Genomic DNA, 25,281 nt, shown 5'->3' on the forward strand with positions numbered 1-25,281 from the left:
TTAATTCAATTTAATAAACATTGTTTAAAGACCAGTCTGTCAGGCATAATATACAGAGTCTGGTCCAGTGATGATTACCTAATTATTTTTGACTAGATCCACATAAGGTAAGAGAATCCAAAGATTGTCTTTGACCAGTTAAAAGGCCTAGAGGTTGGTTTATTGTATGCAAAAGTCCAAAACATTTTCTAACTTCCATTCTGTGTCCTACAGCTGTAATGACTTGCTATTATATTTGACTCCTTCAAATAGTCAAAATACTTCCTGGGTCAGCAGCCTCTCCCAGCTCTTTAGTGTTCAGAAACACTTATCAGTCAAAAGCTGTGTGAGGTGTTAGCTTGCTGACCCACCACAGATATGCCTTGGACCTGCACGAAACAAAGAGGTTGGATAAAAATCCAGCAAAGAAGAAACTGCTATATAATTTAGACATTACTTCAACAGCCCTTTAATTTGAGGGAAAGGCTCATTTTTTAAAACAGAAACTCAAGGATCTACCTATTCTAGCCTCCATTATGTTTGCCAGAGCATGTTTCTAAGGCGGGGAGGGCGAGTCTGGGTTGTGGGTGATGATGACCTTGCAGGAGGAAGACCACACTTTACTGCTCCCCAGATACACATCCTAGCTACTACTGTATTTGATACCCAGGCTGCTGACAGGTGAGGAGATGGATCTGAGATTAAAGGAAAGGATGGTCTTAGAGTTCAAGGTTGAGTTGAAAATTGGACTTCTTCCTTGACCTAGGGTAGGATTAAGAAAGTGGCAGTAAAGTCACACGATCCGTGTTGAGTGGTCCTTACAGGTCTGGAAAAGCCAGAGCTACCTTCTAATGGCAGGTAGAAGAGAAGGATGTTAAGGAGAAGGATCTTGGCTCAGAAAGGAGCTGGGTGTCTCCCCAAGATTGCACCTCTGAGGTACTTTTGTAAGCAAAGTATTGCTGGTATCCTCTGTGACTGTGGGTGCACACAGGGGCCCTGTGACCTTAGGCAGCAGGGCTTCCTGACATATAGCTTACATGGTGGGCAAACCAGCTGCTGTGGAGGCTGACAGATCTGACTTTGGTAGGTGGTTCTCTTAGTGCGTTTTCAGCATTAAGTGGCTGTTATGACTGTGATGGTGGCTCTCCTAGTGATGGAATGTAATCCCGAGTGAAGAGAGGAGGATAGTCTTACAGGCCTGAGGATGGTTTACCAAGAAACTGACCTTAGAGTCTGATTCTCATTTATACACTGGACTTTCTGAGAAAATATTGAACCCATAGGCATCTGACGGCAATCTAATCTAGTGCAGACCTCTTCCAAAGCCTCTCAAGTATAACAAAAATTACAAAGTTGCATCACAGCCTTCTCCTGCCACATTGTTTTTCAGAAGTCTGCTAGGTCAGTTCCACCCTCCCTCTCAACTTCTACTGCCTGGCTGCCTCCCTCTCTTTCCCCCTGTCAGCCCCACAGATGTACTTTCCACCTGCAAAAAGCTTAAGCCACTGTGTATTATGGGCAAACAGAGGAAAATAAAACAAAAAAATACCTACCTTCAAAGTACTATCATTCAACACCCCAAGAAAATATGTATTATATAAATGATACATGCACTTTAAGGTAAAGAAAAATAGGTTTTCTGTGAGAATAATAGAAGATATTCCTGTCTCATGCTATCACAGGACATAGACCAATATTTCTAAGATCTCTGTCCTTTTTTCTCAATATTTCTAAGATCTTTGTCCTTTTTTCTCTGTACACCTTGGCTAGACACATCTCTTATTCCCAGCAATCTGTGGCTTACACAAAAAATGTACTCAGTCTTGACTCTATTATTGAATAAGTTTTGAGGAATCACTGCTAAGTATACTGAGCTCTTAGACTGACTCTAGGGCACAGTGATAGACATATCTCCTTTCACTTTAAAATTGGGTCACTAACATGTAATTGCTAAACACATTTTCAACTTGCAAACTTTTCCATTCAATAGCCTTGGACCACCGTTGGGTTTCTCCCTGAAATTTCACAAAGATTTTAAAAAGTCTTGTAACCCTGAAGCTACATGAATGGAGATAAGTTGTTGAACTTAATCAGAAGTACTCTTCGGGATTTGCCTCTTACACTTCCTATCTGAGCATTTATAGGAGATTGTGACTTCAGTTCAGCTCAGTCACTCAGTCGTGTCTGAATCTTTGCAACCCCATGGACTACAGCATGACAAGTTTCCCTGTTCATCACCAACACCCGGAGCTTACTCAAACTCATGTCCATTGAGTCAGTGATGCCATCCAACCATCTCATCCTCCGTCATCCCCTTCTCCTCCTACTTTCAATCTTTCCCAGCATCAGGGTTTTTTCTAATGAGTCAGCTCTTCGCCTCAGGTGGCCAAAGTATGGAAGTTGCAGCTTCAGCATCAGTCCTTCCAATGTATATTCAGGACTTATTTCCTTTAGGATAGACTCATTTGATCTCCTTGCAGTCCAAGGGACCCTTAAGAGTCTTCTCCAATACCACAGTTCCAAGGCATCAATTCTTTGGTCCTCAGCTTTCTTTACAGTCCAACTCTCACATCCATACATGACTACTGGAGAAACCATAGCTTTGACTAGACAGACCTTTGTTGGAAAAGGAATGTCTCTGCTTTTTAATATGATGTCTAAGTTGGTCATAGCTTTTCTTCCAAGGAGCAAGTGTCTTTTATTTCACGGCTACACTCACCATCTGCATTGATTTTGGAGCACACACACAAAAAGTCTCTCACTGTTTCCATTGTTTCCCCTTATATTTGCCATGATGTGATGGGACCAGATGCCATGATCTTAGTTTTCTGAATGCTGAGCTTTAAACCAACTTTTTCACTCTCCTCTTCCACTTTCATCAAGAGGCTCTTTAGTTCTTCTTCACTTTCTGCCATAAGGGTGGTGTCATCTGCATATCTGAGGTTATTGATATTTCTCCCAACTATCTTGATTCCAGCTTGTGTTTCATCTAGCCCAGCATTTTGCATGATGTTCTCTGCATATAAGTTAAATAAGCAGGGTGACAATATACAGCCTTGAAGTACTCCCTTCCCAATTTGGAACCAATCTGTTGCTCTGTGTCCAGTTCTAACTGTTGCTTCTTAACCTGCATACAGATTTCTCAGGGGGCAGGTCAGATGATCTGGTATTCCCATCTCTTGAAGAATTTTCCACAGTTTGTTGTGATCCATACAGTCAAAGGCTTTGGTATTGTCAGTAAAGCAGAAGTAGATGTTTTTCTGGAACTATCTTGCTTTTTCCATGATCCACCATCAGATGTTGGCAATTTGATCTCTGGTTTCTCTGCCTTTCCTAAATCCAGCTTGAACATCTGGAAGTTCTTTTTTCATGTACTGTTGCAGTCTGGCTTGGAGAATTTTAAGCATTACTTTGCTAGTGTGTGTCAGTTCAATCAGTTCAGTCACTCATTCGTGTCCGACTCTTTGTGACCCCATGAACACCAGGCCTCCCTGTCCATCGCCAACTCCCAGAGTTTACCCAAACTCATGTCCATTGAGTCAGTGATGCCATCTAACCATCTCATCCTCTGTCATCCCCTTCTCCTCCTGCCTTCAATCTTTTCCAACATCAGGCTCTTATCAAATGAGTCAGCTCTTCACATCAGGTGGCCAAAATATTGGAGTTTCAGCTTCAACATCAGTCCTTCCAATGAATACCCATGACTGATCTCCTTTAGGATGGACTGACTGGATCTCCTTGCAGTCCAAAGGACTCTCAAGAGTCTTCTCCAACACCACAGTTCAAAAGCATCAATTCTTTGGTGCTCAGCTTTCTTTACAGTCCAACTCTCACATCCATACATGACTACTGGAAAAACCATAGCCTTGACTGGATGGACCTTTGTTGACAAAGTAATGTCTCTGCTTTTTAATATGCTGTCTAGGTTGGTCATAACTTTTCTTCCAAGGAGCTAGCATGTGAGATGAGTACAGTTGTGCGGTAGTTTGAACATTCTTTGGCATTGCCTTTCTTTGGGATTGGAATGAAAACTGACCTTTTCTGTCCTGTGGCCTCTGCTGAGTTTTCCAAATTTGCTGGTATATTGAATGCAGCACATTCACAGCATCATCTTTTAGAATTTGAAATAGCTCAAGTGGAATTCCATCACCTCCACTAGCTTTCTTCCTAGTGATGCTTCTTAAGGCCCACTTGACTTCCCGTTCCAGGATGTCTGGCTCTAAGTGAGTGATCACACAATTGTGGTGATAAGATAAAATAAGATAAGAAAAGAAAGCCTTCCTCAGTGATCAATGCAAAGAAATAGAAGAAAACAATAGAATAGGAAAGACTAAAGATCTCTTCAAGAAAGTTAGAAATACCAAGGGAACATTTCATGCAAAGATAGACACAATAAAGGACAGAAATGGTATGGACCTAATAGAAGCAGAAGATATTAAAAAGAGGTGGCAAGAATACACAGAAGAACTACACAAAAAAAATCTTCATGACCCAGATAACCATGATGTTATGATCACTCACCTAGAGTCAGATATCCTGGAATGTAAAGTCAAGTGGGCCTTAAGAAGCATCACTACAAAGAAAGCCAGTGGAGGTGATAGAATTCCAGTTGAGCTATTTCAAATCCTAAAAGATGATGCTGTGAAGGTGCTGCACTCAATATACCAGCAAATTTGGAAAACTTAGCAGTGGCCCCAGGACTGGAGAAGGTCAGCTTTCATTCCAATCTCCAAGAGAGGCAATGACAAAGAACGTTCAAACTACTGCACAATTGCACTCATCTCACAAGCTAGCAAAGTAATGCTCAAAATCCTCCAAACCAGACTTCAGTAGTTTTTGAACTGTGAATTTCCACATGTTCAAGCTTGTCAGGGAATGTTTGATGGGAGGATTCCTACATGCTGTCTCTCATGAGTCCTTTGTCCCTTTTCAAGCGGAACAGCACGCTGCTCCCAGGGACAGAGGTCATTGTGTGAGGCAGGCTTGGGTCTCCTGTAGTAAACATTCTCTTTAGGACAAAACTGCTTAGTCTTGTTCCCCTTTCTTGAGATACGGATTGTCTCCTGACCTTGTGGCTAACATTATCCCTTGTTCCCTTGGTAACGGTTGCTGTACGTTTGGTTTTCTGATTTCTCTCATTCCCGAAAGAAGTTTCTTGTACCACAGCCTATATATACTCATAGAAAAATCATTAAAGCACCTTTGCTCCATCAGAGCTTAGGTCCCCGGGTCTTTTTTTGTCTCTCTCTCTCTCTTTCTCTCTTTTACTTTCTTATCGTCGACTCCGTACCAACAGGTTCCGGTCCATTAAAGGACCCCAACACAAGCTGGCTTTAGAAAAGGCAGAGGAACCAGAGATCAATTTGCCAACATCTGATGCTGGATCTTCGAAAAAGCAAGAGAGTTCAGAAAAACATCTACTTCTGCTTTATTGACCAGTACAAAGCCTTTGACTGTGTGGATCACAACAAACTGTGGAAAATTCTTCAAGAGATGGGAATACCAAACCACCTGACCTACCTCCTGAGATATCTGTATGCAAGTCAAGAAGCAACAGTTAGAACTGGACATGGAACAGCAGACTGATTCCAGGTAAGGAAATGAGTACATCAAGGCTGTATATTGTCACCCTGCTTTATTTAACTCATATGCAGAGTACATGATGCAAAATGCCAGGCTGGATGAAGCATAAGCTGGAATCAAGATTGTCAGGAGAAATATCAATAACCTCAGACATGCAGATGACAGCACCATTATGGCAGAAAGGGAAGAACTAAAGAGCCTCTTGATGAAAGTGAAAGAGGAGAGTGAAAAAGTTGGCTTAAAGCTCACCATTTAGAAAACTAAGATCATGGTATCTGATCCCATTACATCATGGCAAATAGATGGGGAAATAGTGGAAACAGTGGCAGAGTTTAATTTTTTGGGCTCCAAAATCCCTGCAGATGCAGCCATGAAAATTAAAAGACGCTTACTCCTTGGAAGAAAATTTATGGCCAACCTAGACAGCATATTAAAAAGCAAAGACATTCCTTTGCCAACAAAGGTCTGTCTAGTCAAAGCTATGGTTTTTCCAGTAGTCATGTACGGATGTGAGAGTTGGACTATAAAGAAAGTTGAGTGCCGAAGAATTAATGCTTTTGAACTGCGGTGTTGGAGAAGACTCCTGAGAGTCCCTTGGACTGCAAGGAGATCCAACCAGTCCATCCTAAAGGAAATCAGTCCTTAATATACATTGGAAGGACTGATGCTGAAGCTGCAACTCCAATATTGACCACCTGATGCAAAGAACTGACTCACTGGAAAAGACCCTGATGCTGGGAAAGATGGAAGGCAGGAGGAGAAGGGGACGACAGAGGATGAGATGGTTCGATCGCATCACTGACTCGATGGGCATGAATTTGAGCAAGCTCTGGGAGTTCATGATGGACAGGAAGCCTGACGTGCTGCCATCCATGGGGTCGCAAGGAGTCGGACACAACTGAGCGACTGAATTGAACCGCATATATTCCTGGCACCTTTTCTCCAGGAGTCAAGATTTCAGCTGACCTGGGGTCATACCGCAGTGTGGTCTCACATTGGCCACCACCCATTCTCTGGACCAGAATTACTTTCCAGGCCCTGAGACCATTTCTATCTGACCTCCCTTAACCTTGGGATCTTACCGGACTTTAGTGAACTGTTCAAGTGTCAGTACGTTACTGTATATGTTTCTCTCTGCTCCACACAATCATTTTGGGAAGTGTATATAATTTTTCTTATATGTGTAATATATATGTACAATGCACCATATTAGTTTTTATATAGCTTGTTTTTACATATATGCTTGTTACTATAATGGCAACCCACTCCAGTATTCTTGCCTGGGATATCCCATGGACAGAGGAGCCTGGTGGGGCTAGAGTCCACGGGGTCACAGAAAGCTGGACACAACTTAGTGACTGAGCACATATAATCTCTGGATATAAAAAATGGGATTGCTAAGTGATTTTTTAATATTTAACATTAGAGTCCATACATTTCCATATTTTCCCATATATTGTCAATGCTTTAATATTTAGCATTTATAATATTCATAGTGACTGATTTTTCATCTTATAATCTACTGAGAACTCACTATGTTTCTAGTTTTTTGAAAGTAGAAGTGTGGCATATGTTTATCTTTGAGCCTCAAATGAAGTTTACGTAGATCTGTTTATGTCTGGCTAACTGACACCTGTGCCCAACAGGAGCCTGTCTGAATGGGAGCCTGGAATAGAGGGACAGTGTGATGGTTTTAGCAACAATACACCAGGACCAGTAAGGAATCCTGATTTTCAGTTTAGCTTGGCAGCTGCCACTCAAAATCCATATGCAGTTCAGCCACATGGACTCATTTCTCTATATGGGAGGTAAAGGGCTGTAAGTAGAAATTAACATAATTTTTTTACACAATCAGTTTCTCAGTGAACTACTGAGGTCATGAAGCTAAATTGCTTTGGGATACTCTCCATTTTGCCACCATCAGTGGCCCAGCTTAAGCATTAGAAGAGAACATATATAGCAGATGGAGTGTTTCCTAAGAGCGGAAGTGGTGACACCTGATGGGAGATGGCAGTGCCTGGAGGGAGACACAGAGCAAGAGTGATGCTCATCAGGACACTCATTTGTGGGCACGTGGGGGACCCATCCATAGACTCCTAGAAATACCCGGGGGAAGAGCATTTGCCAGGACGTGAGAAAAAGACTCAAGAACTCAAAAAAAGACTCAAGTTCTTACTGACAGTGTGTCCCCATCAGTTCTTCTGATCTAATGATACCTGAGGGATCTGGCTATATAATCAACACTTCTAAAACATCTTTAAATTTATAGGTATTTTTTCCTCCCTAAACTTATTTCCTCAGGATAATATCCCAGAATAAGCATAATTTATAAATACTGGGTAATATTTATGTGTCTTTGGAAACTGCAAAGACATGTAAATATTACCATGCATGCAGGATCTTAGTTCCCTGACCAGGGAGCGAACATGTGCCCCCTACAGTGGAAGCACAGAGTCTTAACTACTGGATGACCAGTGAAGTCCCCATGAAATTACATTTACTTCTAATGGAGTTTCCAAGACAGAGTTCCTTTAGGAGACTAGTAGGAAATATACTTCCTGAAAGCCCTAACATTCTAGGCAGTATTAATCATCTCATTCTTCATTGTCAGAGAGCTGGTACTAATTAAAGATTCCCCTTAGTAACTTTAATTGATAAAGGAAATAATTCTGGCCTCCGAATAGATGTAATTGGATATGTTGTAATTATACTAACCCATTCTATATGATTGCATCTAGTCTAGTTTTAGAGTCATTAGATATATAGACTTCCTTAAAAGGTAAAGGAAGATTTCCTGATATGTTTGACTTATGGTCAGCATCACTCACCCTGTGCAGTTCTAGAAACTTTCCAGCCTCTGGGTTGGAAAACTTGTCTAGTTTTGTTTTTTTTTTTTTAAATCTAGTAACCCACTCCCAAAAGATCTGAAAGGTAAACAATGCCTTTCCTGCAACTGGGCAATGAGATAGAGTAGGATATGTTTACCTGGAGAAATGATATTGGCAGCAGAAGCAAAACTCTACATAAAACACACACAAGGTTTCACCCAGATGCAGTTTAAAAAATTCCCTGGTGACTCATATGGTAAAGAATCCACCTGCAATGAAGGAGACCTAGGTTCAATCCCTGGGCTGGAAAGATCCCCTGGAGGAAGGAATGGCAACCTAGTCCAGTATTCTTGCCTGGAGAATTCCCATGGACAGAGGAGCCTGGTGGGCTACAGGCTTGCCAGGGTCGCAAAGAGTCAGACACAATTGAGTGGCAAAGTACACAACAAGCACACACATGTAGTGAAAAGGTGCATATTTTCTTTCATATTTACTATTCTTTTAAAAAACAATAGATATCATTTGTACTTTTATTTCCACAGTGAGGTGCAATTATGGTTTCTTGCCTGTGGTAAAAGGACTCTTATTCACTAATGCCATAATTAATATTCCTTAGCAATTTGTAAATAGAATTAAAGTCTAAGAACCACAGCCTTACGGTGTCTGTGATCTACCCACAACTTATCTTTAAAACTTTCTCACTCACTTTTTTCCATCATCCGTATCAAATTTTTTCCCTTTATCACAAATACACTTTTGGTCGTAGAGGTCAAGACAAGAGTCTAAATGGGAACAGGACTAAGGCCAGTTTGAAATAAAAGTGGGAGAGTTCTGGATTTTCGAAGAATGAAAACACAGTTCTGATCATCATATTAACTACATCTAGCCCATCAGTCAGTGGAGATCTGGACAAAAACAAGAACAAGGAGCTGTTTGCTATCTCTTTTGGTATTTGTCCTTTTGCCCACTTCCCTGATCTCTCAGTCCCCCACAGGGCGTGCGGAACAAACTACTGTTGTCAGACATGGTAGCCCTGTTCAGATCTCACTTCAAGAAAACCTGCTGCCCAATGCATAGCTGATTGATCGCTTCTCCTTTACACATTTTTGGATCTACCACACGGTTCAACCCCAGGGTTTGCTTTTGTAGCATGTTAGTCACTTCAGTCATGCCTGACCCTTTGCAAACCCAAGGACTGTAGCCCACCAGGCTCCTCTGTCCATGGAATTCTTCAGGCAAGGATACTGGAGTGGGCGGCCATTCCCTTCTCCAGGGGTCTTCCCCACCCAGGGATCAAATCCAGGTCTCTTGCATTGCAGGCAGATTCTTTACCATCTGAGCCACCCGGGATGCAGTAAGGATCTTAGGACCAGACTATTCCTGCCTGGAGTGGATTCTTCTGATGGTAGCTATCATCCATGTCCAGGATCTCTTACTGTTAAAAGCCAATCCAGCTGCTGCTATTGACTGTCTAGACTGTTTCTGTCTTATCCAGTCCAGTTATGACTTGTGATGTTTTATTGAGCTATCTACTTTCTCTCACATCATTTATTAATTACTTCAAGTGGACATCTTTAAAATGACTGGTCAGGAACACTGGACTGTGCCCATGAAATAGAGGATAACTCTTTGGCAATTGAGAACATTTGCATTGTCATCATTTGTATTCTTTGCAAGGGAGCAAACCACCCAAACTGATTAGGCTAATCATTCGCAATTTTTTTCTTTGTTAAGAGCCATTGACACATATTCACCTGTAACATACACTATTTGGATCTACAATAGATTTGTCAAAGTTTTCACCTAAGATGCATACTGATGTTGTTTAAGTTGTCAAGCTCTCACAAGGTAATTGATAGTCCATTTTTTTTTCCTATGCTGGACAACTGTCAGGAAACATTTCAACAAAAGTACCTCCAACCATAACACATTGTACATAGCATTACAAGTGTTATGTGAGGAAAGGGATTGTTTTTATATTGTATAATTTTTTTCAGTAACATTAACTTCTCTCTAAAAACTTGTTAAGATACATTTGCAAAATTAGAAATGTAAAATCTAAAGATGGTATTTTGCCAAATTACCAATTTATGTACATCATTTATATCTTTTCTTTGTCCACATTTCAGTGAGTGAAAATAAAAAAGTATAATATAGCATTCCTGTGATTATGTACTAGTCTACAGGACTATCAACTATGCTAGTAGGTATTATATTAGTTTGAGTAAACTCCGGGAGTTGGTGATGGACAGGGAGGCCTGGCATGCTGTGATTCATGGGGTCGCAAAGACTTGGACACAGCTGAGCGACTGAACTGAACTGAACTGAACTGAACTGAGTAGATATTATGGGCAGAGAGAACTCTGTGGCCAAGTAAATTAGGAAAGTGATGGATTAAACCATTTGATTGGGTGGAGCTTCAAAATAAATCCACAACTTCTTTGATGCTCCCTTCAAAGTGCTTCCTAATTCCCTGTCCTTAGAATGTTAGCTTGACTTAGTGATTCACATCTAATCACATGGAAGTGACCATGTATGACTTCAAAAGCCAGATCGTAAAACACACTGTGGCTTTCTGCTTGCTCTGTTTTTTTGGATGCCTCATTTTGTGTGAAGCCAGCTGCCATGTCAGGAGGGCCCTTGGAGTTCTGTGAAGAGTTCTGATAAATAACAGGCCCCCTGCCAACAGCCACATGTATGAATCACCTTTGACATAGATCTCCCTGCCCCAGTCAAGCCTCACAGTCACATTAAGAAGAGATCAGATCCATCTAGTTAACTAAAGTTTTCAGAGCAGTCAATTCAGATAAATTTGGAAAAGCCCAGGTACATTTGACTAAGTCAGGCACAGAAGTCAAAGTATTCCAAATTCCTGATCTTCGGTGCATTTCCTGTGCAGAAGGCATTGCAGCACTTAATTGGCAGAAGATTATCGAAATCTGATTAAATAGGTATCTTTCTGCTAACAGCCATTACCAAAATAATTCACAAATATTAGAGTCCATCCCTGTAAGGTTGGTCATGTTCCATAGCTGATCATAAGAAATTAATAAACTGTGAATGTTAAACCTTTAAAAGTGAGCCCTGCTATGGGGAGAGCAATCACACATGATTAAGAAATGCATTTTTTTTTTTAACTCCCAAGCTGAAACTCAAAGATCCTTGTTTTGCTGAAGGAAATTGCTTCTGGGATTCAGATGAGAGTAAGACCTTTACAAAAGAGTCTACATCATCACAGCAGGCTTCCTTAGACAACACATGGGGGAAAAGCTCAAAGAGGATTTCCATGACTCTCAGGGGAAAAGGGATTTGAGAAAGGCTACTAACCTCCAAAATGCAGATCTGGCTTATGCAAGCTTGTGGCAAGCATAGCAGATGGAACTGCTTACCACTTATCTGATGACTTCCCTTAGTTATAACGGCTGCCCATGGATGGACAATGTAAGAATTTCAGACCACAATGTTAAAAATGGTTTTAATTCCACTTAATCTAAACCTAATCAAGGGAGCTCTCTCTTTAGCTCTTCAATTGAATCAAGTCAACTCAAAAGGAATTGCAGGCAACTTGGCTAGCTCTCCTCCTTCATTGGTTTCATTGCTTGGATGTGAACATATTTTCAGTCTGAACCAGCTCTCTAACAGCATTCCTTCGTTTGTGAGTATCTCTCAACTGCATATATTTAATTAGCTGTCCACCTATTTATTTTGCTAGAGCATTTCTTTTCCTCTTTGTTGAATGTTACTAAACTCCTTACTACAACATATACAACTGTGTAGTTCAGTTATTGTCAACTAGGAGTCATTTTGCTCCCAAGGGGACACCTTGTCACTGGGTAGGAACCTACAGGATCTTTCCAGGACAGACCACCTGCCCACTCCATGCCCTCTACCTCCTCTTGTTTGTGGAAAAACTTTAGCCTCCTAGGCTTTCCCCAAGTTCCAAAGGACAAATTTAATCAGAGAAATAAGAAAATGAAGAAAAATAGTCAACCAAGACAAAATAATAACAGTTTAGCCATTAAATAAAATCCAGGACTTTCAGTCCCTTCTCAAGGGCTATAGATAATATCTTAGCCATTGTTTTGTTGCTGTTTAGTTGCTCTGTCATGTTCAACTCTTTGCTATCCCATGGACTGTAGCCTGCTGGCTATGCGACTTCCCAGGCAAGAATACTGGAGTGGGTTGCCATTTCCTCCTCCAGGGGATCATCTTCACCCAGGAATCAAAGCTGAGTTTCTTGCATCTCCTGCATTGGCAGGTGGATTCTTTACCACTGAGCCACCTGTGGTAAAGAAGCCTAAAACACTGCTATAGAAATTCAAATATTATCAAGGCAGATATTAGAAAGATGTGCATTTGAATCATATAATTTTGACCCATGCAAAAGAAATACTTTCACTAAATTAGAATTGGTGCCATTCCATTACCTCATATCTAGAACCATTGTGATGACAGCCATAGAATTCACTATAACCTTTTTGTATAAATACTGTGTTTTGTTTCACTTGCATTTCTCTCTATTACCTGGATGAAACCCCATCTAAAAAGTCTATTTTTAGAGCTAAGCCCTGAAAAGGCTTTGTTTTCATGAGACATGGATATACTTTCTCATCATGGACAATGAGAACCAAGTCATTGTTTCACTGATCAAGATTCTACTTTTCAACGTGACCACCTAGAAAATAGAAGTCAAATAAGTCCTCAAAGTTATCATCTATTAAAAATTGTTTTATTTCTCCCTACCCTGGACCTTACTCCAACATATAACTTCTATGGTTGTCTTCAAAATAGAACCTGAGACAGGGATTTGGGTACATGTGGTATTTGGAGACTTGCCCTTGGGAGAAAGGGAGTGTGGAAAATGTGAGCAAAGGGAGGAAGTGTTAAGCCAGGATGTGGTCTCAGCTGGAATCCGGCCTCAGCCTGGCCCCACGGAGAGCTCTGGAGTGTAAGCTGTAGCACAGAGGTGCTGCCACCTAAGGCAAAGCTGTCTGAGTTCTGTTACCCCCATGTCAGTTACTGGCCCTGGGTCACCCCACTCTGGGGCTTCCCTGGTGGCTCAGATGGTAAAGAATCCACCGGCGGTCCAGGAGACCAGGTTCGATTGCTGGGTCGGGAAGATTCCCTAGAGAAGGGACTGGCAACCCACTCCATTCTCCATTCTCTTGCCTGGAGAACCCCATGGACAGAGGAGCATGGTGGGCTACATACAGTCCATGGGGCCGCAAAGACTTCACAAACATTCACTTTTTCACACCCATACTGGGGTGGGGCTGGAGCTAGGTAACTTTCCAGTGAGGAGGCTTCTAACCTGCGTAAGGTTGCTTTCCAGAAAAGGAGGCTGTGAAGTGTTCGTATCCAATATTCAGAGCAGCTGGTGATGGGGCCGTTGGCCCAGTAACAACAATACTGTCCGTTAAAACTGTCGTGAGTGTTTTCATTTGTGTTTTTCTGTTTTAAAGCAAGACTAAGTTACGTTTCTCCTTTCTAAGAAGAGAGGATGGGCTTCGAAGGTGGCTCAGTGGTAAAAAATCCGCCTGGCAATGTAGGAGACGAAGGAGACATGGGTTCTATCCCTGGGTTGGGAAGATCCCCTGGAGAAGGAAATGGCAACCCACCCCAGTATTACTAGAAAAGTGAAAGTGAAGTCGCTCAGTCATGTCCAACTCTTTGCAATCCCATGGTCTGTAACCCGCCAGGCTCCTCCGTCCATGGGATTCTCCAGGCAAGAATACTGGAGTGGGCTGCCATTTGGACCTGCCCTCTAGTAATTCTTAACTAACATTTAGGTTGAAAATGTTCCAAGGTCTACTTATTTAACTCACATGAGAGGGGTTTTTGTTTTTTTCACTTGCATTAAAATATACCTAACCTACATAGTGGTAAAGAATCACCTGCCAATGCAAGAGACTTAAGAGATGTGGGTTCAATCCCTGGGTCGGGAAGATCCCCTGGAGTAAGGCATGGCAACCCACTGCAGTATTCTTGCCTAGAGAATTCCATGGACCGAGGAGCCTGGCGGGCTACAGTCTATCAGGTTACAAAGAGTTGGACCTAACTGACGCAACTGAGTGTGCACGCAAGTATCATTAGTGGAGCACCAAATATTTACGAGGGGGATTTTACTTAACAATATTAACTGTGGTGACATCGATTTCTAATTTTCAAGGTGCAGACTTCTAATGTCAGTGATTTCTACATTCATTTCTCTTCCTAGGACCTCTGACCTGAGTTCATTTGAGTATTCTAACTGCTCATGGAGGGTTTTCATTTCTGTGACCCAGTAGGCGTCTTAAATTCAAAGCCTCCCCCATTTCCCCTAGCTCAGTGTTACTAATCTGAGCTGAAGGCATCGGCATCTCCTCAGTGCCCTCATGGGGTTCAAGCCTCAGTCTCTCTCAGGGACTTCCTGCCACACATCACACATTTCCCCCCAGCCTCTATTCCACACCGTTGCCCGAGTGATTGCTCTAGAAGGACAGATGTATTCATTTCATTCCCTGTTTTACACTTTGAAACAGCTTTCCCAGTGTCAAATGCAAAATTCTTGGAGAGGCCTCACAGTTCTTTCTGAGGAGCCTGGCTCCAGGCCAGAATGCCCTGTGTGATCTCCCAGCCCCCGGCAGAGACAACGTCGTTTGGTTTGGCAGGCGTCCTTGGCGAAGCTGCCCTCCTACTAGAGTGCAATGTAATCGTCTGGAGAGAAAGTTGCATCAAGTACTCAGACTCAAGCACCTCTCCTCAGAGACCTCCTTACTGGGGCCTCAAGCGAGGCACTTTTCTCCACTCTGACCCAGGAACTTTCCACCGTGAGCCCTTCTCCCTTCCCTTCTGCCTCGGCCTCCAAGGGTCATCAACAGTCCTTGTGTTCAGGGCTCCTCGGTACCATTCTTCCCCTCCATCTGTGCTGCTTGCCCATGTCTTGCCATCTCCTAGAGAGCAGACATTTCTTTGGCTTAGCATTTCCAGCGATTGGCACATTAAAATATCTTGGGAAATGTCGACTTGGTAAACCATGAACAGTCATATTTTGTTTGCACATACAAAGTAATTATTGAAGAGATTCACGCACTTGGCTAATCTGTCTGCATATATATAGACCTTAGCAATGTTAAACTTTCTCACACATGTATATACTCTTAATTGCTGTACCTGACTAAGGAACAGAATGGGTTTGACAGATATCTTTATAAGTGTCTTGACGCTACGTCTTCCCATCTAATACTTGGGTAGTGATAAAACTTGATCTGGATCAGATACTACCTCTTACCAATGCTCACTTAGAATTTTTGATAAAACTCCAGAAACATACAGTCTAATGTCAGTAATATTTAAAACTCTAAAATGTTTTTTAACAGAATAGGTAGTATGGTAAAGATCGTCTGCATACTACTCTTTTAATTCTATGGTATAGAAATGGATACTATCTACAAAATTCAGGTGTCAATGGGATGGAAATTAATGCTTATTCTATGAGTTGATTTCAAAATTATACCATGTAAGTGACTAATATTCTCAATTGGATACAGTTCAAAATGTACCCAATAATGGATTTCTTCCCAGACTGCTTATAAATTTGTTTAAGCATGAAAAAAGCTGAGTTTTATTTGGCAAGGATAATAAATGTGCATTTAGCTTTCTACTAATAAAAGACACCCATTTACAAGTATTAGCAAATATGCTTTACAATTAATTTCTAAACAAATATTCAGGATTATAATTGAAAAGCTTTGATAGTATCTATTATAAGCCAAAATTTGAAAATGAAAATAATGAAACCCTTGTTTAGAAGGAGTAAGAGTATAATGACAAACTGCAAGCCTCTTTAGTTGAAGAATTGGTTTTGAGTTTTTTATATACAATGAGTAACTATTACCAGCTTGTCAGTTAATAGGAGAAATATTTGTATCTCATTTACAACTAAACTTGTAGAAGAGCACAGATAAATGTTTGCAGAGCCGAGAAAATGTGGGATACTTATACATGAGGATACTTCAGATGGTTACAATAGTTAAATCCCTGTTTTTATTTTCACTTGTTCATCACGTGTTTTTTGAACACTCACTATATGTACTTTGCTAATATTTGGAAATGAAAGTACCTTTAGTAAGTGAAAAAAATGAATTAGATTCTAGTGGGAAAGATAGATAATAATCAAAGAGGAATCCTAATGGATACCTAAACATAAACAGGGAAATAAACAGGGCTTTATAGAGTATGTTATAAAGGTGCCTGAGTTGGTATCAGGGAAGGCCTATCAGGGAAAGTAATACTTAAGTTGGGTTATGAAGAATGAGTTTGTTAGATGAAAAAAGTTGAGGATGAAAAGGAGACCAAGCATTCAAGGAACAGCTTCATGAAAAAAGAGAAAGCACTGGGGCTGAGATGCAGAGAGAGAGAGAGAGAGACCATATGAGCCCAGAAAGTGAAGTTGAAATTCGCTCAGTCATGCCTGACTCTTTGCCACCCCATGAACTATACAGTCCATGGAGTTCTCCAGGCCAGAATACTGGAGTGGGTAGCCTTTCCCTTCTCCAGGGGATCTTCCCAACCCAGGTCTCCCACACTGCAGGTGGATTCTTTACCAGCTGAGCCACTAGGGAAGCCCAAGAATGAACCCAGAGAGGATGGCAAAAGGGAGACCTAAAGAAGTCCTATTTGAAAGATTCTGCTCTCACTGCTAAAGAAATGAAAGACAATTAGTGGCTTTAAATTGGAGAGTGACCACAATCAGATTTGCATACGAAAAAGACCACTCTTCCATCAATGACTGGAGCATGAAACAAAAGCAGTTAGTAGAAAGGGCAGCTATGGCAACAGCTTGGATTAAAGTGATGACTGTGTATAAATTCTAGACACATTCAGGGCACGGGTCAATACGGCTTGGTGACAGGTGGGCATGGACTTGAAGCAGAGAAGACAGCATCAAAGATGACCTGGCCGACCAGACAGATAGGGATGCCCTTTGCAGAAAGAGATGACACTAAAGAGGCCCAGGTCTGGGGAAGATGATGAGAGTGCATTTGAGAAGTGGAGAAATCCAACTGGAGTTAGCTAGATGAATATGGAACTCAGAGAGAATCCAAGTCTGAGAGGGTAAAGAAAAAGAATAAAGACCGGGCCGTGAGTTTTCTGTCAATGCACCAAAGTATCAATAATTTGGAAAAGAATGACAGATAAAAGGAAAAAAAAAAAAATAGTTGTAAACTGAGACAAGCATAAAACAGTGAACATATTTTATAAGGCTAATTTTAGGAAAATAAATAGTTTTTATGACTCTTAGATATATAATAAGAGGTGGGGCCTAGTGAACAAATGGTGTTGAGTCAAACAAAAGAGCAGAGTCAAAAGTCCTGGTTGTTGGAACTAGTCCCTGTCTTTTAAGAAGGGGCAGCTGAGGTCTGGGTGGGGAAGTATCACGTGTGACAAAAGCTGTATAAACCTTTGAGGTGGGGTGGGATGAAGGCGGCTCGTGGAGTTATGAAGCTTTCCCCTTATTAAGATAACCACAACAAGTTACTCTCAAAAGTTCCTACCCAAAGTAACCAGGTCACTCCATGCCATCTTGGAACCAACACATGAGCATATGCAAGACCAATAAGTTTCTCTGGAAAAGACCCATTTAAGTAAAGTCATGCTGAAGCAAAAATCATATATTAATTTTAATGCAGTTATGAGTATTCAAATAGAGACATCTTTTACTTTATACAAAAGCAAATTTATACTCACACTTTGATAAGGAACGTAAACCACAAATAAGTTATGACTTTTACTAGAACAGCAAACATTTTTAAAAGAAAACAAAAGTTGATCTAGGCCTCCAGTTCTTAGGCATAAATAGCTATCTCAAATCTTCAGAATGTCTACATTTTTTTTTCTGGTGTTCCATGTAAAGTTTCTCTTGATCTCTTTGAACTCCTAGCCTTTAGAATCAAAGCATTCTACAGATTTTTTATACATAGTGAGGTGGGATTCAGTTCTTCTTGTATGTCGTGTGTCCCTTAGAATTTGAGAAAGAAACCAAATTTCTTTTTTTTTGAAGGCCATGACATATTGTTCAATTCCCTCTTGGCTTTAGAAGTTTCACTTTTTCCTGTATTGCAAGAGTGAAATATTTTTGGGGAAAAAGGCTGTGTGACATGAACTATGGTAGTAGGGTACATAGATTTATGTAATAAATTAAAAGAACTCCAAAATAATCATTTTACAGTTACTAGCTGTAAGGCAGGTAAAAAGCCTTGTCTAGAATCCATGTCTGATTCCAGATAAGAGAGTTTCTAATTCTTGCTGGGCTTGGTACTTTTTGTTTTCAAACATCTTTCAGGGCAAAACCACTCATTCTTAAACTAGTCCGTTTTAAAAATAAACTCATAGTTTATGTCAAAATCTTTATCAACGTTCTCTCCACAAGAGGTAAACAAAAGGAAGCTTGAAAAACAAAATTGCTATGATATGTACACACCTCCTTAGATTTCCCCCAATTCTAAGGATAATGTTGGGGACCAGTTTTAGGATATTTACTGAATATCAAGGTGCTTGGGAATGAAAAATTAAATTTACGTAAGCTACTGACAAGGTATGTAGTCCAAATATTTGGGGTATGAGGTCTAGAAGATTAGTTGGCAACTACCTTCTTTAGGCTTCAACACTGCCAGGATATTTGACTGTTTTTTCTTTTTTTTCCCCTTACAAAAACATTCAGGTGCCCATGTTCAGCATTCCAATTACTTCAGGCAGGTCATGACAAGGTCTAACAATGACAAAATAAGACATTGACATAACAATTTAATAGAAACAATCTTGAATTTATATGCTCTTTAAAATATCATATTTCAAAAGTGAAATTTCAGGATTTTTACTTTTGATAAACAGCCACCAAGAAGAACATTTGCGTGTGTTTAACAAGGGTAGAAATACTGCATCAAAAATATTTCTTGAATATTGTGAACAAAGGAGCCACAAAAACTCAGCATGAACTGTGACATCCTGGAATTCTGCACAGCCAGGATCAGATCTAAACCCTCAGTAGCAAGCAGGAGACTCAGAAGATGCTGACTTTAATTACAAACTTTATTTGTCAATACAATTCACAGTTTATACATGGTGCAATCCACCATATGAACTTTCAGAATAGTTATCGAGGAAATGGGTGTAGCTTTCCTTCTAAAAGAGCCTGACTTTCCAAAATTTTGGTTAGAATTCTTTAAGTTTATAAAAGTACCTTCAACAAGTTAGCTGAATATTTACATTTCTAGCTTAAATTTTGAAAAATAAGCATCTGTTAAATTTTCTTTTTTTTTTAAGATCCTGGGTTTATTTTTTAAGACCCTAATATGAATGCCACTTATTCAAATACTCCCACCCCCAAGAATAAAAGTCATATTTTGCAATTATATTTAGGGAAATCATTTTCTTTCTGCATTTTAAAAATTTTATTTACAGTGTACAGCAGATTTATGTATGAAAATAAAAGAAACAGGAGCGATCTACTAGATGCCTTTACTGAATTTCTTCTGAATCCTGAAAACCTCCAAAGAGTTGCAGGATATAAAATTAAACTAAAGATGACTAACAGCCTTTTCTATCTTAAAAAAAAAAAAAAAAGCTCTCAAGATTTAAATTGTGCTATAACAGCTTTTTCTCTAATGTCAGAGATGAATTATGCCTGCAATCTGCATTTTTCCATGTGCAAAATCACAGTGATCCAGTTTCAGCTTCTGCTTTCACACTCAGCCACAACTCCAGAGGTACACCCACGGAAGGCGAGGGCTGTGCCCAGCTCTGCCTACATATCCCCTCCCCTCACCGGGCACAAGTTACCCAGGGAAAGAAAACCATATAAGCCTTTCATACATCAGAAAACAGATAGATGCTGGCAGTAGAATGTTTATTAGCAAATGCTTATAACACACCGTTTGGCTCTCTTCGTGTCATCTGAGTGGCAATTCACACCAACTGTCTAAGTTCATCTTCAATAATATCCATTTTAACAGTTTTCTTTTGTCAGATCACTTATGGATATGTGTATATATATATGGATATAGATATGGATTTTCTTCTTCCACCTTTAAAAGATGTGTATATATATATATGTGTATATATATATATATATACATCATAGTTAGTAATAAATGATAAATTTTAAATACTGCCAGGAAAAAAAGGGACTGTTTGGGAGCAGTCAATTTTACTGGCCTGGTAATAATTACACTGTATACATGTACCATTGGTACCCGAGTCAAATAAATACTCAGAGGGGCCATCGCTGCACCTCATTTCTCTGCAGTGCCTGTAACACTAGGGTTTCTGAGTGTTGCTTCAGTGTCCATCTAATTTGGCATCTACTCCTTCTTCGGGCATCATCACTTCGGTCATTTTACACACTTTTCCAGCAAGGTATGGTATTCAAACGGGAGTTGTGGGGAAAAGGACTGTGGAGTTGAGCCTAGGGGTGGGGCAGGGAAGGAGAAACCACACATTAGCTAGAGAGGTTCTGTTTCTTCATAAGATAAGGCACTGACAGAAAATTTCTTAGGTAAAAGGCTGCATAAGAATTTCTTGCCATTTACAAAAAGAAATGTTGTCATCCATAAATGGTCCATATCTAGGCTCAGTTAGGTAGACCCTGAAAAGTAAGGACTGATCCCTCAAAGCTACATTATTACCAGAAACAATTATAATTCATTCTGAGGCCTTACGGCACATTAGGAAAAAAGGGAGGAAAACAGTCTGGGCACAAAAAAGGCATCAGACATCGCTTGTTTTATTCCACTTGTCAAAGAAAGTGGACTATTCCAACAAGCATCATCAAAAAAAAAATAGTGCTGGCTCAGAATTCCAAATTCTCTTGATGGCAGATGACCATGATGGGTATATCTATTTTTTTTCCCCCTTTGGAGCTCATGCACAATTTTAAAAATGCTACCAGCAACAGTCATAAAGAGCATATAGAAGTCCTCACCTAATGGCTATGCCTGAGGCTCTTCAAAGAGAGGGCTACTTAATGTTCTCAATAACAGCAATTTCCTCGCCTGCACAATGTGGTGTCAATCCATTCAAATAGATACTTTCTGTTTTCAGTAAGGAAGGCAGGACGTCCCTCTCGCTGGCCAGGTGGTTCACGGACAGGGTCCTCCTACAGGGAGTCAGCTCCTGGTTGTGGTTCCCAGCCAGTTCTGCAGAGAGCTTCCGCTTGATGGAGGTGGCGCGCTGGAACTTGTCATAAATCTCCACGCTCAGCCGCCTCCTGGTTTCCTTGAATTCAGCCGTGACGTTGGCCGTCCACTCAGCAGCATGGGCTCTGAACTCTCCCACCTGGAACATGCATGCAGAGAAAAGACAGACATACCAACAGGACAGTCAACATTCTGTGTGCTTTATCCTCTGATCACTGAATTTGGAAGGTCTGAAAAGGAGGTTGTAGCTTTTTGTAATAGGAGCCATCTGAGAATTGAGGTCACCGCACAATTTGTGAAGAGCAAGATTCTGTTTTATGCAGATATGACCCTAAAAATGAATCTATGAGCTTAAACTCTATTAACCAAATTATATGAGAGGTACTAGATGTCCTTGTTTCTGGAGATGAGTCCTGTCACTGATGCTATAAAAAGGCAATCTCTAACTTTTTAAAACTCTGTAAGTTTTTTTTTTTTAATTTGTAATTTTAAGAAGTATTTGAATGTGGAGAAGTCAGGAAGACACAGGAGAAGCAGCAAGACAGAGTAAAAGAGCCTGGAATGTGAACCCAGCTGACTTGGTTGGTTCTCATAGCAGTGATGCTTTCTGCTCTGGATATAAACACAGATTTTAGAGACCAGAAATGGTGTGTGCAAGAACTCTGAATTCAACCCCATACTGGTCATTTAGGAATCCTCTGTTTACTAAATAAGCAACAAAATGTTTTGTCTCTGCTTCCAGGGAAAGCAAATAGAAAAGGACTAACAAGTTTATTGTGAGGCACATTTGAAAAATTTCCAGGAAATAGTTTCTCAATGAATGTTTATGGAATTAATTAATTTAACATGTCTGAGCTTCGATTTCCTCAGCTGTAGAACAGGCATCTTTACAGTATATACCTAACAGGATGGTTGGGCTAATGCAGTTCAACTGCAATGTAATTATGACTGTGGCCTTTGTTTGAAAGTTGAAGAAAAAAAATTTTGCCAAGTTCTAACCATGTGGCCTTAAAGAATCTGCCTGCAATGCAAGAGACTGGGGTTTGATCCCTGGGTTGGGAAGATGCCCTGGAGGAGGGCATGGCAACCCACTCCAGTATTCTGGCCTGGAGGATTCCATGGACAGAGGAGCCTGGTGGGCTACAGTCCACAGGGTCGCAAACAGACACAACCGAGCGATTAACACTTTCACTTTCAAGCATGTGCATAAGAATGTTCTCTCTGACCCCTTTAAAATAAGGTCTGTACTTTAGTGACCTAAAACAGAACAATGACCAATCCCATGGTAAACTTTTTCTTAATCAACTAGAATTCAGTAATCAAGAAGATTTCCTAGAATAATCTCCTAAGGTGGAACAAGTCCCCCATCCCTCATTGGTAGCACTTCTGCTTTGGGGGCCCCACTTCACTCACTTTTTAAATGATGTGGGCACCTCCTTACCTGGCAAGTGAATAACTACAGCTTTGTTTGGTTTTGTTTTACCTCTGTTGCTTTTCGTTTTAAATTTTGATATGGGAAACATAATTGATAGTTTCTGCTATAGTTTGAATTCCTAAAAATTCATATATTGAAACCCTAACTCCACAGGTGATTGTATCAGGATGGGGGGCCTTTGGGAAGCACTTAAATCATGAAGTGAAGCCCTCATGAATGAGAGCAGCATCTTACAAAAGAGAATCTAGAAAAATCCCTCACCCCTTCCACCATGTGAGGACACAGCAAGAAGGCTCTGGCTCCAAACCAGGAAGAGAGCCCTTTATCATGCTGACACTATGATTTTGAATCTCCAGAAATGTGAGAAATAAATGTTGTTTATAAGATCCCCAGTGTGTGGTATTTTGTTATAGCAGCCTGATGGAACTAAGTGAGGTTCTAAATATTTACACTGAAAGTCATAGATATGTGTGTGGGTTGTGGAGGGGGGTGGGTACACAAGATGGAAACTGTTCAAATATCCTTGGAAGGTGGCAGTACATAGCAGATCAACTCTTCCGCATCCACCCGTAATTACATACATGCATACATTTCATGATCTACTTTTTATTTTAAAAAGGTTTACTTTCTACTTGTATTGTCCTAACAAGGAATAATTGCTTGTTTTCCGGATCTGGTTTTGGAAAAAGCAAAAATGGAAAAATGAGAAGTTTGTGGCACACACAATTTGCAAGATCAAGCATTCCTTAATCACCGAGGCATCTTAGAGGGAACCTACAGGAAAAGAAGTGTTAATTTTATAGCAATTCAGCCTGAAGATTCTAACTGTTCTCATAAGGGACTGTGCCTGACTGCACTTAGCTCCAAGAACAATTACTGAAAGTTTAATTCTGCTTTGGGGAAACTCTCTGGTTAGGCAGTATCGATCAGTGGTTAGAAATGCTGAATCACTCCAAATACACTTATAAACAAACCCTCCAACTGTTTATATTCTTTTTCTGTTTACCCAGCCGTCTTTTTTATTAGACTAAGCATTTTTGAGTCTGGGGTCTATACTATATTCATTGGTGTATATAAAACATCTAGTGTCTGGAACAGAAAAAGCACTCAGGAGAAATTTGATGAATTGCACTGAATTAAACTATTCATAAAATTTTGAAATAAATATTTTTAACATAAAAAGTTAAGAGAGTCAGTTGTTTCTCCGTTTTGATTTAATTTTAAAGACTTAAAATTTCTGTATGCTTACAGAGAGAACCTGATTAATATGGTCTTGAACAAAACAGTTATTATTGTCCAACATATCATTAAATTCTCCTAGTTTACATTACAAATAGATAATCTCAAGCAGTGTGAAATTTGCTGTTTAAAATAAAACAATTGCTATTGGTGAAAAGCTAAATATTCTATCTGGTTTTATTCCCATCTTACCAATGATTTTATTAAAAAGGAATTAACATGTTCTATTTGAGAATTCATAGTTTTCTAAGTGTAAAAAGAAAAAATACTAATATACTATTTTCTATTATGAGCTTAATAGTATGGTTATTATTATAAAGAAAACAGCTAAGAGTCTACATATTTGTTTAAATGTTTGTGAAAAGTGTAAGAATTAACTACTATTCAATTTCCTCCCATAAATGACTGGTTAACTAGAAATAATCACTTTCTTAGAGGACATCCATCTGAGTAAGCCCCTAAATCATGCCTCAAGTCTGGAGGCACTGTCAAAACTGATGGACCTAAAATTAGGTCTATTCTCTTTTTGAAATTAATTTTTATTGGCGAATAGTGATTTTCAATATTGTGTTAATTTCTGCTGGACAGCAAAGTGAATCAGTTATACATATACATATATCCATTGCTTTTTGGAGTCCTTTCCTGTATGTCATTACAGAGTATTGAGCAGAGTTCCCTGAGCTATATGGTAGGCCCTTATTAGTTATCTGTATTACATACAGTGGCGTGTATATGTCAATCCCAAACTCCCAATTTAGAGGGAGGGATAAATTTGGAGTTTGGGATTAACAGATACACACTACTACATATAAAATAGAGAACCAACATGGATCTACTGTACAGCACAGGGAACACTACTCAATATTTTGTAATAACTTATAAGGGAAAAAATCTGAAAAAGAATAGCTATGTGTACACATATAATGGAATCACTTTGCTGTACATCTGAAACAAAGACAACATTGTAAATCAACTACGCTTCAATAAAAAACTTCTTATTGTTAATAATAGATGTTGCTTGTCTAAAATGCAGGTGTTAATG

General features: G+C 40.0%; 1 protein-coding gene across 3 annotated transcripts in view; it reads right to left on the reverse strand.

The window, feature by feature from the left end:
* Positions 1 to 20,263: 20,263 nt before the first annotated feature.
* Positions 20,264 to 25,281, reverse strand: part of KCNK2 (potassium two pore domain channel subfamily K member 2) — a 121,596-nt gene continuing 116,578 nt past the window's right edge. For 2 of the 3 annotated variants that reach the window (XM_061160949.1, XM_061160952.1), the window contains exon 7: positions 20,264 to 21,704. In XM_061160949.1, coding sequence (XP_061016932.1) covers positions 21,387 to 21,704 — 318 coding nt within the window. In that variant the 3' untranslated portion in view covers positions 20,264 to 21,386. The remainder of the gene's footprint in view (positions 21,705 to 25,281) is intronic. The other variant, XM_061160951.1, reaches the window with a different exon arrangement.

This window comes from Dama dama, chromosome 14 (genome assembly GCF_033118175.1).
Source record: "Dama dama isolate Ldn47 chromosome 14, ASM3311817v1, whole genome shotgun sequence".
NCBI lineage: Eukaryota > Metazoa > Chordata > Mammalia > Artiodactyla > Cervidae > Dama > Dama dama.